The sequence below is a fragment of the Mobula hypostoma genome, chromosome 1 (genome assembly GCF_963921235.1).
Source record: "Mobula hypostoma chromosome 1, sMobHyp1.1, whole genome shotgun sequence".
Taxonomy (NCBI): Eukaryota; Metazoa; Chordata; class Chondrichthyes; order Myliobatiformes; family Myliobatidae; genus Mobula; species Mobula hypostoma.
This window is the reverse complement of record NC_086097.1, coordinates 250958206-250971200: the sequence shown is the minus strand read 5'-3', so window position 1 is coordinate 250971200 and position 12995 is coordinate 250958206. Positions and strand designations below refer to the sequence as shown.

At 45.5% G+C, this 12995-nt stretch overlaps 1 protein-coding gene across 3 annotated transcripts in view; it reads left to right on the top strand.

The window, feature by feature from the left end:
- The window catches only part of rad54b (RAD54 homolog B), a 217756-nt gene that overhangs the window by 122754 nt on the left and 82007 nt on the right, over positions 1-12995 (top strand). For all 3 annotated transcript variants that reach the window (XM_063042472.1, XM_063042466.1, XM_063042462.1), the window contains exons 3-4: positions 7169-7438; positions 10478-10771. In XM_063042472.1, the coding sequence (XP_062898542.1) occupies positions 7169-7438; positions 10478-10771 (564 nt within the window). The remainder of the gene's footprint in view (positions 1-7168; positions 7439-10477; positions 10772-12995) is intronic.

The following is a 12995-nucleotide window of genomic DNA, read 5'->3' as shown; positions in this document are numbered from 1 at the left end:
TATAGGCATCCGTTAGTCTTGTGAGACCATGGATTTGTGCCTTGGAAGGTTTCCAGGACGCAGGCCTGGGCAAGGTTGTATGGAAGACCAGCAGTTGCCCATGCTGCAAGTCTCCCCTCTCCACGCCACCGACATTGTCCAACATCGGCATTAGGACCCATACAGCTTGGCACCAGTGTCGTCGCAGAGCAATGTGTGATTAAGTGCCTTGCTCAAGGACACAACATGCTGCCTCAGCTGAGGCTCCATCTAGCAACCTTCAGATCACTAGACCAATGCCTTAACCAATTGGCCACACGCCAACACTTATACTTACTGTAATGGATTTACTTGTTTATTTTTCTATATTTATTGTGCATCGTACTGCTGCTGCTAAGTTAACAAATTTCACGACGTATGCTGGTGATATTAAACCTGATTCTGATACTATATTTAAAGCAGAGGTTGATAGATTCTTGATTAGCCAGGGCATCAAAGTTTACAGGAAGAAGGCAGTAGGATGGGGTTGAGAGGGATAATATATCAGCTATGGTGGGACTTGATGGCCAAAAGGTCTAATTCTGCTCCTATGTCTTTATGGCCTTATAAGTCCTGTGCACAGGAGAATGTAGATGTTTATGATGCAGCTCTATAAAACTCTGATTAGGCTACACTTGGAGTACTGTGTCCAGTTCTGGTCACCTCACTATAGGAAGGATGTGGAAGCATTGGAAAGGGTACAGAGGAGATTTACCAGGATGCTGCCTGCTTTAGAGAGTATGCATTATGATCAGAGATTGAAGAAGCTAGGGCTTTACTCTTTGGAGAGAAGGAGGATGAGATGAGACATGATCGAGGTGTACAAGATAATAAGAGGAATAGATAGAGTGGATAGCCAGCGCCTCTTCCTCAGGGCACCACTGCTCAATACAAGAGGACATGGCTTTAAGGTAAGGGGTGGGAAGTTCAAGGGGGATATTAGAGCAAGGTTTTTTACTCAGAGAGTGGTTGGTGTGTGGAATGCACTGCCTGAGTCAGTGGTGGAGGCAGATACACCAGTGAAATTTAAGAGACTACTAGACAGGTATATGGAGGAATCTAAGGTGGGGGGTTATATGGCAGGCAGGGTTTAAGGGTCAGCACAACATTGTGGGCCAAAGGGCCTGTACTGTACTGTACTGTTCTATGTTCTATATTCTAAATCAAGAGAAAAACTTTTACTGGTATGGACGAGACAGAATGTAAAACCTTTTGTTTGTGTGTGTGTGTGTGTGTGAGAGAGAGAGAAAGATTTTATTTCCTTTACTGTTTTAATTCCTTATGTATTTGCTGCTAATTTCCTTACATTTTTTACCCGAGTACCATAAGCTGATTCAGCAGTGTGATGAAGTAACACCTCTGAATCTGCCTTCAAAAACTCACACACATGCAGATATCGATATTGATTTTGACCAACGAATGAATTTCCCAGTTTGGGTCAACCCTGAACAAACAGTGCACAGCTAAATATAAGTGTGTATTTTACCTTTTACCCTCCTGTACGTTGGTGAGACCTGTCATAAACTGGGGGACTGCTTCACCAAGCACCACCCCTCTATCCCCCAAAAGTGGAACTTCTTTGTGGCCAGCCTTTCCTTTTCCCATTCCTGTTGCGTCATGTTGGTCCTTGGCCTTCTTTTGTGCCAAGATGAGGCCACTCTCAGGGTGGAGGAGCAACATCTCGTATTCTGTCTAGGTAGCCTACAACCTGATGGCATAACTATCGATTTCTCCTTCTCCCTCCCCCTCCCCTCTTCTATTCTCCTCTCTGGACTCTTACTTCTTGTCACCTCTCCCTGGGTTCCCTCCTCCTTCCCTTTCTTCTAAGGTCCACTCTCCTTTCCTATCAGATTTCTTCCTCTCCAGCTCTTTTCCTAACCCACCCACCTGGCTTCACCCATCTTCTTCTTGCTAGCCTCCTTCCCTTCCCCCCAGCTTTCTATTCTGGCATCTTCCCCCTTCCTTTCCAGTCCCGATGAAGGATCTCGGCCCAAAACATTGACTGTTTATTCATTTCCACAGATGCTGCCTGACCTGCTGAGTTCCTCTAGCATTTTGTGTGTGTTGCCTTTTACCCCTTTCTCCCAAAGAATGTAGAACACTACAGCATAGTATCCTGTGGCTCACAATGTTGTGCCTACCTTTTAACATACTCTATGATTGATCCAACCCTTTTCTCCCATTTTTCTATCGTCCATGTGCCTCCCTGAGAGGTTCTGAAATGTCTCCAATGTATCTGCCTTTACCATCACCCCTGGGTGGGAGTTCCACACATTCACCACTCTGTACAGGACTTCCATCTGACGTCCCCCCCTATACTTTCCTCCAATGACTTTAAAATTATGCCTCTCATATTAGCTAGTTCCAACCTGGGAAAAGTCTCTGGATCACGTTTGCTGTTGTGTGCTGGGGCAGCAGGCTGAGGGTAGCAGACACCAACAGAATCAACAAACTCATTCGTAAGGCCAGTGATGTTGTGGGGATGGAACTGGACTCTCTGACGGTGGTGTCTGAAAAGAGGATGCTGTCCAAGTTGCATGCCATCTTGGACAATGTCTCCCATCCACTACATAATGTACTGGGTGGGCACAGGAGTACATTCAGCCAGAGACTCATTCCACCGAGATGCAACACAGAGCGTCATAGGAAGTCACTCCTACCTGTGGCCATCAAACTTTACAACTCCTCCCTTGGAGGGTCAGACACCCTGAGCCAATAGGCTGGTCCTGGACTTATTTCCTGGCATAATTTACATATTACTATTTAACTATTTTATGGTTTTATTACTATTTAATTATTTATGGTGCAACTGTAACGAAAACCAATTTACCCCGGGATCAATAAAGTATGACTATGACTATATCCACTCAATCTACACCTCTTGTCCCATTTTTTTAAAGATGTATTTTCATAAACTTTTTTATGAAGCCTCATCAGTAAGTGCGATGACCGATGTGAAAAGGTAGGGAGGCAAGCTGTCCTGCTTTCCCCCTGTATCCCTTCATCCCCTGACTAAAGAAGAATCTATTGCCCTCCCAACCATGAGAAAATCTCCAGACGCTGGAAATCCAAAGCAACACAGGCAGAAGTTCTTTAGTCAGAGTGTGGTGAATTTGTGGAATTTGTTTCCACTGGCGGCTGTAAAGGTCAGAGTCGTCGGGTGTATTTAAGGCAAAGATTGATAGGTTCTTGATTGGCCATGGCATCGAAGGTTCCGGGGAGAAGGCTGGGGAGGGGTTTAAAAGGATCAGCCATGATTGAATGGCGGAGCAAACTCAATGGGCCAAATGGGCTCTTCCTGCTCCTATGTTTTATGGTCTTAAAATGATGGAGGGACTCAGCAGGTCAGGCAGCATTTATGGAAAAGAGTAAACAATTGACGTTTCGTGCTGAGACCCTTCATCAGGACTGGAAAGAAGGAGGAGAAGTCAGAGTAAGAAGGTGAAGGGAGGGGAGGAAGATGTACAAGGCGGCAGGTGATAGGTGAAGACAGTGGAGTAGGAGGGGTGAAGTAAAGAGCTGGGAAGTTGATTGGTGATAGAGATAAAGGGCCGGAGGAGGGCGAGTCTGATAGGAGAGGAGAGGACTGAAGACAGAAATAGGGAATGGTGGTGGAGGGGGGCATTACCAGGTGTTCGAGAAATCAATTTTCCTGTTATCAGATTGGAGGCTACCCAGACAGAATATAAGATGTTGCTCCTCCAGCCTGAGGGTGGCCTCGACGTGGCAGTAGAGGAGGCCGTGGACTGACATGTCGGAATGGGAATGGGAAGTAGGATTGAAATAGGCGGCTACTGGAAGATCCTGCTTTTTGTGGCAGATGGAGTGAAACTGCTCGGTGAAGCTGTCTCCCAATCTATGGTGGGTCTCACCGATATACAGGAGGCCCCACCGGGTGTATTGGAGGGTCCCCAACCTTTTTTGTACCGTGGATTGGTTTAATATTGACAATATTCTTGTGGACCGGCTGACTGGGGGGTGTTAATTACGACCGGAATATAGGTGATAAGTTAACTATAAGTCACTTATAGAAACATAGAAACATAGAAAATAGGTGCAGGAGTAGGCCATTCGGCCCTTCGAGCCTGCACCGCCATTTATTATGATCATGGCTGATCATCCAACTCAGAACCCAGCCTTCCCTCCATACCCCCTGACCCCTGAAGCCACAAGGGCCATATCTAACTTCCTTTTAAACATAGCTAATGAACTGGCCTCAACAGTTTGCTGTGGCAGAGAATTCCACAGATTCACCACTCTCTGTGTGAAGAAGTTTTTCCTAACCTCGGTCCTAAAAGGCTTCCCCTCTATCCTCAAACTGTGACCCCTCGTTCTAGACCTCCCCAACATCGGGAACAATCTTCCTGCATCTAGCCTGTCCAATCCCTTTAGGATCTTATACGTTTCAATCAGATCCCCCCTCAATCTTCTAAATTCCAACGAGTACAAGCCCAGTTCATCCAGTCTTTCTTCATATGAAAGACCTGCCATCCCAGGAATCAATCTGGTGAACCTTCTTTGTACTCCCTCTATGGCAAAGATGTCTTTCCTCAGATTAGGGGACCAAAACTGCACACAATACTCCAGGTGTGGTCTCACCAAGGCCTTGTACAACTGCAGTAGTACCTCCCTGCTCCTGTACTCGAATCCTCTCGCTATAAATGCCAGCATACCGTTCGCCTTTTTCACCGCCTGCTGTACCTGCATGCCCACTTTCAATGACTGGTGTATAATGACACCCAGGTCTCGTTGCACCTCCCCTTTTCCTAATCGGCCACCATTCAGATAATAATCTGTTTTCCTATTTTTGCCACCAAAGTGGATAACTTCACATTTATCCACATTAAATTGCATCTGCCATGAGTTTGCCCACTCACCCAACCTATCCAAGTCACCCTGCATCCTCTTAGCATCCTCCTCACTGCTAACACTGCCACCCAGCTTCGTGTCATCCGCAAACTTGGAGATGCTGCATTTAATTCCCTCATCCAAGTCATTAATATATATTGTAAACAACTGGGGTCCCAGCACTGAGCCTTGCGGTACCCCACTAGTCACCGCCTGCCATTCTGAAAAGGTCCCGTTTATTCCCACTCTTTGCTTCCTGTCTGCTAACCAATTCTCCACCCACACCAATACCTTACCCCCAATACCGTGTGCTTTAAGTTTGCACACTAATCTCCTATGTGGGACCTTGTCAAAAGCCTTTTGAAAATCCAAATATACCACATCCACTGGTTCTCGAGTGGCTAATACACTCAATTTTGTTTCTAAAAGGGTTTATCTAACAAATTTAATATTAAACACACTGCGCATATTTTCCTCGCATGAATATAGTGATAAGTCAATTATAAGTCACTTATATAAGTCAATAGCATCATAATATTTTAAGTAATGTTTGGCTATTAAACACACAGCGCATATTTTCCCCGTATGAACATATAAAATCATTGCAACACACCAATATCACTGAATCAGTGGGAGCCCTGGACTTGTTTCCCTGCAACAAGACGGTCCTATCGAGGGGTGATGGGAGACAGCGATACTCAAAAGGGGTTCCTTATGTAATGACCTCGCATGCGTTCAAGTTCCAACAGTGGGCGTGACAGGAAATGAGGAAAGGTGCAGCTGACTCATATCGTTTCATATTGCCAAATCATATTGTTTCCTTGCGGCCCGGTAGCACATGCTTTGCGGCCCGGTGGATGGGGAACAATGCAGTAGATGACCCCAACAGACTCACAGGTGAAGTGTTGCCTTGTCTGCAAGGACTGTTTGGGCCCCTGAATGGTGGTGAGGGAGGAGGTGTAGGGGCAGGTATGGCACTTGTTCTGCTTGCAAGGCTAAGTACCAGGAGGGAGATCAGTGGGGAGGTATGAGTGGACAAGGGAATTGCATAGAGATCGATTCCTGTGGAAAGCGGAAAGTGAGGGTGAGGGAAAGATGTGCTTGGTGGTGGGGTCCCATTGGAGATGGAGGAAGTTTCAGAGGATTATGTGCTGGACATGGAGGCTGGTGGGATGGTAGATATATCAATCAATCTACCACCCCACTAACCTTTGGAGGTTGCATCTATCAACGTCTGCCTTAAACATACCCAGTGACTTGTTCTACACAGCCACCTGTGACAATGAATTCCACAGAATCACCATTCTCAGGTTAAAGAAATTCCTCCTCATGTCTGTTCTGAAAGGATGTCCCTTAATTCTAAGGCCGTGCCCTCTGATCCTAGACCTATATAGAATGACGGCTTAAATGAATCATTAACTTTACTTCCAATGGTTCAGAATTCACAGACTGTATTCACTCTTCAGATTATGAAACATGTTGACTATGTTATGTACAAGGTGATTCATTTATTTATCACCTGTTAAGGCCATCTGTTAGCTGGGTTTGACCATGGATGTTGTGTCCCAGCTGCCCACATGATACGCAGGCCAGGGCAGTACAATATGGAGAGTAAGCTGTTGCCCATGCAGCAGGCTCCTCCTCTTCACGCAGCTGATGAATCCAAAGTAACGGCAGAGACCGATACAGTTTGGCACCAGCCGTGTTGCAGGATTTGCCAATTGGCGTTGAACTCAATGTAGGACTGCCTTAGGGACTCCAGGTCTGGCTTTTTCCTTTGGGGTTTACTCCCAAAGCCTTCCCCATGAATGGGTAGAGCCACAAGGCAGTGGAGGTTTGAGATCAGAGTTTTTCTTCTCCTACCTGAGCTGCCAACCATCGCTGATGAGCTCCACTGAAGTGACTGGTTTTAAGGTGCTAGTAACTCACCTTTGTGCCTTCTGTCCGTAGTAGCAGTTCTACCAGACTTAGTAACAAAGTTACAAGTGAAGGAGAGCAACTAGACTTGGTTGTCAGAGGCTATTTGTGATGTATGCCAGAGGGAGTATTTACCGGGTAGTGGGAGCTTATCCGCACTACCACCTCCCACCCCTCCTTTCCTGGCTATGACAACCTCTAGGAACCTCGTACTGGGAGCAGCCCTCGTGTCACCACACATTCTGCTGCCAGTATACTGTGCCCACCATGTTTGTAGGGCGTCTTGGTAATGTCAGTTCTCCCTGTATTCCCATAGCTGATGTGGTGTTTCCGATTTGAATTACTTTTCGCAGGTGTAATTTAAACATATTGTGCTTTTCCGCAGATGTTTCCGCCCAGAAACAGTTAAAGCCAAAACAACCATTTGGAACGAGAAAACAAATCGAGAGACCAACGCCACTGATGTCATGTCAGCCATCAAGTGTGGCAAAGGACACAGGAGAGAATGCCCCTGACACGTTTGTTGCATACTACAGCGTCCTGTGGTGTAAGGCGTCAAAGAAGAAACACAAGAAGTGGGAGGGAGATGCAGTTTTGATTGTTCGGAAGACGTCTGTGCTTCTGAAGGACATAGAAGGCAAAGACATTGGAAGAGGTTAGCACTATTATGTTATAGTTTATTTAACAGCCTCTCTGTTCTCTCCATGACCATTGGGCTTTGCTCTGGGTGCTCCAGCTTCCTCCCATATTCCAAAGCTGTGCAGTTAGGGTCAGTAAGTTGTGGACAAGCTATGTTGGTGCTGAGCACTTGTGAGCTGCTCACAGCAGATCCTCGGACTGTGCTGTTCGTTGACGCAAACAACATGTTTCACAAACAAGAGAAAATCTGCAGGGGCTGGAAATCCAGAGAAGCACACACAAAATGCTGGAGGAACTCAGCAGGTCAGGCAGCACCTATGGAAAAGAGTAAACGATTGATGTTTCTGGCCGAGACCCTTCATCAGGACCGGAGAGAAAAGATGAAAAGTCAGAGTAAGAAGGTGGGGGGTGGGACGGGAGGAAGAAATGCAAGGTGGTAGGTGATAGGTGAAACTGGGAGAGGGGGAGGGGTGAAGTGAAGAGCTGGGAAGTTGATTGGTGAAAGATAAAGGGCTGGAGAAGGGGGAATCTGATAGGAGAGGACAGAAGGCCATGGAAGAAAGCGAAAAGGGAGGAGCACCAATGGGCAGGTAAGGAGATAAAGTGAGAGAGGGAAATGGGAATGGAGAATGGTAAAGTGGGGGCATTAGTGGAAGTTTGAGAAATCAATGTTCATGCCATCAGGTTGGAGGCTACCCAGATGGAATATAAGGTGTTGCTCCTCCAACCTGAATGTGGCCTCATTACGGCAGAAAAGCTTCTATGTTGTAATTAAAGGAATGGTAAGAAATTCTAAATTTTGGGGGCAGAAATTATAGTAAATAAGTCTGTTTCTTTTAGAGCATAGAACGTAGAAAATTATAGCACATTACAGGCCCTTCAGCCCACGATGTTGTACTGACCTTTTAACCTACACTAAGATCAATCTAACACTTCCCTTCTACATAGCCCTCCATTTTTACATCATCCATACGCCTATCTAAGAGTCTCTTAATTGCCCCTAATGTACCTAACTACCACCTTCCCTGGCAGGGAGTTCTATGCAGTCCTTGCTGTCTGTAAAAAACTTACCTGTGACACTATAGCCCCCACCCCCCGTTACTTCTTTCAATCACTTTAAAATTATTCCCTCTTGTATTAGCCATTTCTGCCCTGGGAAAATGTCTCTGGCTGTCCACTCTATCTATTCCTCTTGTACACCTCTTTCAAGTCACCTCTCATTTTCCTTCGATCCAAAGAGAAAATCCCTAGCTCGCTCAACCTGTCATCACAAGACATGCTCTCTAATCCAGGCAGCATTCTGGTAAATCTCTTCTGCACCCTTTCTAAAGCTTCCACATCCTTCCTATAATGAGGCCAGAGCTGAACACAAAATTGCAAGTGTGCTTCAACCAGGATTTTATAGAGCTGCCACATTGTTTGACCTTTTCTCTGTTTCCCATATTTTTTTCATTTTTATTGTTTATTTACTTTCCCATTGTACATAATCAAGAATCTTTGCTTCCAAAGTTTAAGTGTGCACAGTCCTTTGTAGAAATAGTGCGATCACTCTAGTCGAGTGTGATGTTCTTCTATGGGTTGTCTACTGGTGGGTGTTCAGGTGGCTGTGGAGGCTTATCTGGGATCCAGTTATTCTAGAAAGTGATGGCTGTGGTTAGTGGTTGGGTCTGTTGGTTGCTCAGTCTCTCCTTTCGCAGCTGCTGCTTATTCTCTGGGCAGCAAAGGAAACACTTCAAAGACAACATCAAAATCAGCTTGAAAAAAGTCAACATTATATTTAATAACCAGTATGACGTTGCACTCAATAGATACACTTGGAGGAAATCTTTCGAGGGACCTGAATTACAAGAGAACGACCTCCACAGAGAGTCCTTTGTTGTATGAAAATATGAGACCATAAGACACGCGGGCAGAATTAGGCCTTTCGTCCCATCGAGTGTTCTCTGTCATTCCATCAAGGCTGATTTATTATCCGTCTCAACCCTATTCTTCTGCCTTCCCCCCGTAACCTATGATGCCCTGACCAATCAAGAACATATCAACTTCCACATTAGATATATTCAATGACGTGGCCTCTAAAGCTGTCTGTGGCAATGAATTCGACAAATTCACCACCCTGTGGCAGAAGAAATTCCTCCTCATCTCTGTTCTAAATGGATGTCCCTCTATACTGGGACTATGTCCTTTGATCCTAGACTCTCCCACCATAGGAAACATCCTCTCCACTTCCACACCATCTCAGCTTCTCAGTATTCAGTACTTTTCAATGCAATCCCCCCCATTCTTCTAAACTCCAGTGTATACAGGCCCAGAGCCATCAAACACTCCTCATACATTGACCGGTTCATTACTGGAATCTTTCTCGTGAATCTCCACTGGACACTCACCAGCACTAGCACATCTTTTCTTAGGTAAGGGGCCCAAAACTGTTTACAATACTCCAAGTGCGCACTGGCCAATACCTTATAAAGCCTGAGCATTACATTCTTGCCCTTATATTCTCCATTGGTCAGTGTCAGCCGTGGATGTTGTGTCTTAGCTGTCCAGATACACAAACCAGGGTAGTATGATACGGAGAGCAAGCTGTTGTCCATGTAACAGGCTCCCCCTCTCCATGCAGCTGATGAACCCAAAAGATGGCTGAGACCGATACAGTTTGGCAACAGCAGCCTAGCAGGAGTTGCCAGTCAGCGATGAATTCAACATAGGACTGCCTGAGGGTACCCCGCTCCGGATATTTCGCTTGGGGTTTACTTCCAAAGCCTTCGTCATGAGTGGGTATTGCTGCAAGGCAGTGGAAGTTTGAGATCAGAGTTTTCCTTCTCTGAGATGAGCTGCCAACCATGTTGACGAAGTCCATCTGCCCAAAGCGACTAATTTTAGGCTAATAGTATAAACATTTTATAAATATTTTCCCCCCTAAATTGTATACTACATATATACTTTGATAATAAACGTACTTTGAAAGCCTTTGACTTTAATGGGTGATTACACAGCAATGTTTCCAAATGAGTACAAATAAATTGGAGTTCTATGTTCTTTCTTTGTCTTTCAGGAACAGGATATAAATTAAAAGAACTTGCATCCCTTTCTGAAGGCCAGACGTTAATGATTGGTGGGAAGGAGATAGAGATTATGGGAACGATTTCAACAGAGGACTTTATGAGTGGTCGCTGCTTCCACAATACAGCTGCTGCTTCTTCAGACTTGTCACGGCCACCCACCTTGCAACAGCCTTTGCTTAAACAGTTTACTTGCCCACTGAGGAATGCTGCTGGACTGAGCCAAACAGAAGGCCTTAAAAAACCCTTAATGGACTGTAAGCCTAGGCATGATCCAAGTGCACCAAGTAAGCATCTTAACTGATGATTTGCAACTTTGCAGTTGCTGACTTAACTATGACAATGTTAACTAGTACCAGTATTGTGATTAACTGCTGAATCCATAAACTCAGAACCAGAATTGTTGACATATGTCGTGAAATTTGATGACTTGTGGCTGCAGTACAGTGTAATGCATAACATATTACTGTAAGTTACAATGAGAAATATAAAAAAATGAATAGTGCAAAAAGAGAGCCAAAAGGGAGGGAGTGTTCATGGGTTTATTGAAGCTGACGGAAAAATTAGAGTGTATCTTCATGCTTTATACTTCCCCTCTGATGGTAGCAATGAGAAGAGGGCATGTTCTGGGTGATGGGGATCCGTAATGATGGATGCTGCCTTCTGAGGGATTGCCTTTTGAAGGTGTCCTTGAATGTGGGAGGGCTAGTATCCATGATGGAGCTGGTGAATTTACAACTCCCTGCAGCTTTTTCCAATCTTATGCAGTAGCCCCTCCATGCCAGACGGTGATGCCGCCAGTTAGAATGCCCTGCATGCTAAATCTGTAAAGATTTGCTAGTCATCGGTGACATACCAAATCTCCTCAAATTCCTAATGAAATGTTGCCGTTAGCGTGCTCTCTTCGTAATTGCATCAATATGTCGAGCCCATGATAGGTCTTCAGAGATGCTGACACTCAGGAAATTGAACCTGCTCACCCTCTCCAATGCTAATCCCTCGACGAGGGCTGGTGTGTTTTACCTTGACATTCTCTTCCTGAAGTCCACAATCAATTCCTTGGTCTTACTGACATTGAGTGCAAGGTCGTCGTGACACCACTCAGCCTGCTGCTGAGCGGGTGCCTTCAGGCTCCTGTACTTCCTCCCTGATGAGAAGAGGGCACATCCTGGATGGTGAAGATCCTTAATGATGGATACCGCCTTCTTGAGGCATCGCCTTTTTTAGATGTCCTCAGTGCTGGGGAGGCGAGTGCCCATGATGATCTACTCCTATAAACAGTAGATCTAATGGCAGGGCTTTCCGCTCACTGAAACAATCAAAATTCCACTTTCACTACATGAATCTCATTTTAATCTCCACACATTCCCCAGACTCTTCCACTTGTCTGGCTCGGAAGACGTTTGGCAGTGGCCCGTCATCCTGCCAATCGCCATGTCTCTGGGAAGTGGGAGGAAAATAGAATGCCTGCAAGAAACTCACGCAGTGATGAGAAAACAGAAAGGGTAAGTTGAGGGAGCACACACCAATCCTCATAGAGGGGTCAGGTGGAAAGAGTGAGCAATTTCAAGTTCCTGGGTGTCAATGTCTCTGAGGATCTGTCCTGGGCCCAAGGTATCGAAGCAGCAACAAAGAAATCACGACAGCAGCTATGTTTCATTAGGAGTTTGAGGAGATTTGGTATGTCACCAAAGACACTCATACATTTCTACAGATTTACTGTGGAGAGCATCCTAACAGGCTGCATCATTGTCTGATATGGGAGGAGCGGGCTACTGCACGGGATCAAAGTAAGCTGCAGAGTGTTATAAGCTTAGTCAGCTCCATCATGGGCACTAGCCTTCATCGTATCCAGGACATGGTCAAAGGGCGATGCCTCAAGCAGTTGGCATACATCATTAAGGACCCCCATCAGCCAGGTCATGCCTTGTTCTCATTGCTGCCGTCAGGAAGGTACAATAGCCTGAAGGCACATGCTCAGTAATTCAGGAACAGCTTGTTCCCCTTTGCCTTCAGTTTTCCTTATTATTTTTATACTTACTTAATTTAACTATTTTATATATATAAGGCATCCGTTAGTCTTGTGAGACCATGGATTTGCGCCTGGAAAGTCTTCACTCTCCAGGGCACAGGCCTGGGCAAGGTTGCATGGAAGACCAGCAATGGCCCCTGCTGCAAGTCTCCCCTCGCCAAGGGAAGGGCACTAGGACCCATACAGTTTGGCACCAGTGTCGTCGCAGAGCAATGTGTGGTTAAGTGCCTTGCTCAAGGACACAACACGTTCCCTCAGGTTGCTAGTCCAATGCCTTAACCACTTGGCCACGTGCACCCCCCCCCCACACACACACACACACACATTTACTGTAATTCATGTTTTTTTCAATTATTATGTATTGCATTGTACTGCTGCTGGAAAGACAAGAAATTTCATGACATGCTGATGATACTAAACCTAATTCTGATTCTGAAGTGCAAATTCTGCGCACCCACCACTTTCTGTATAAAAAAAAA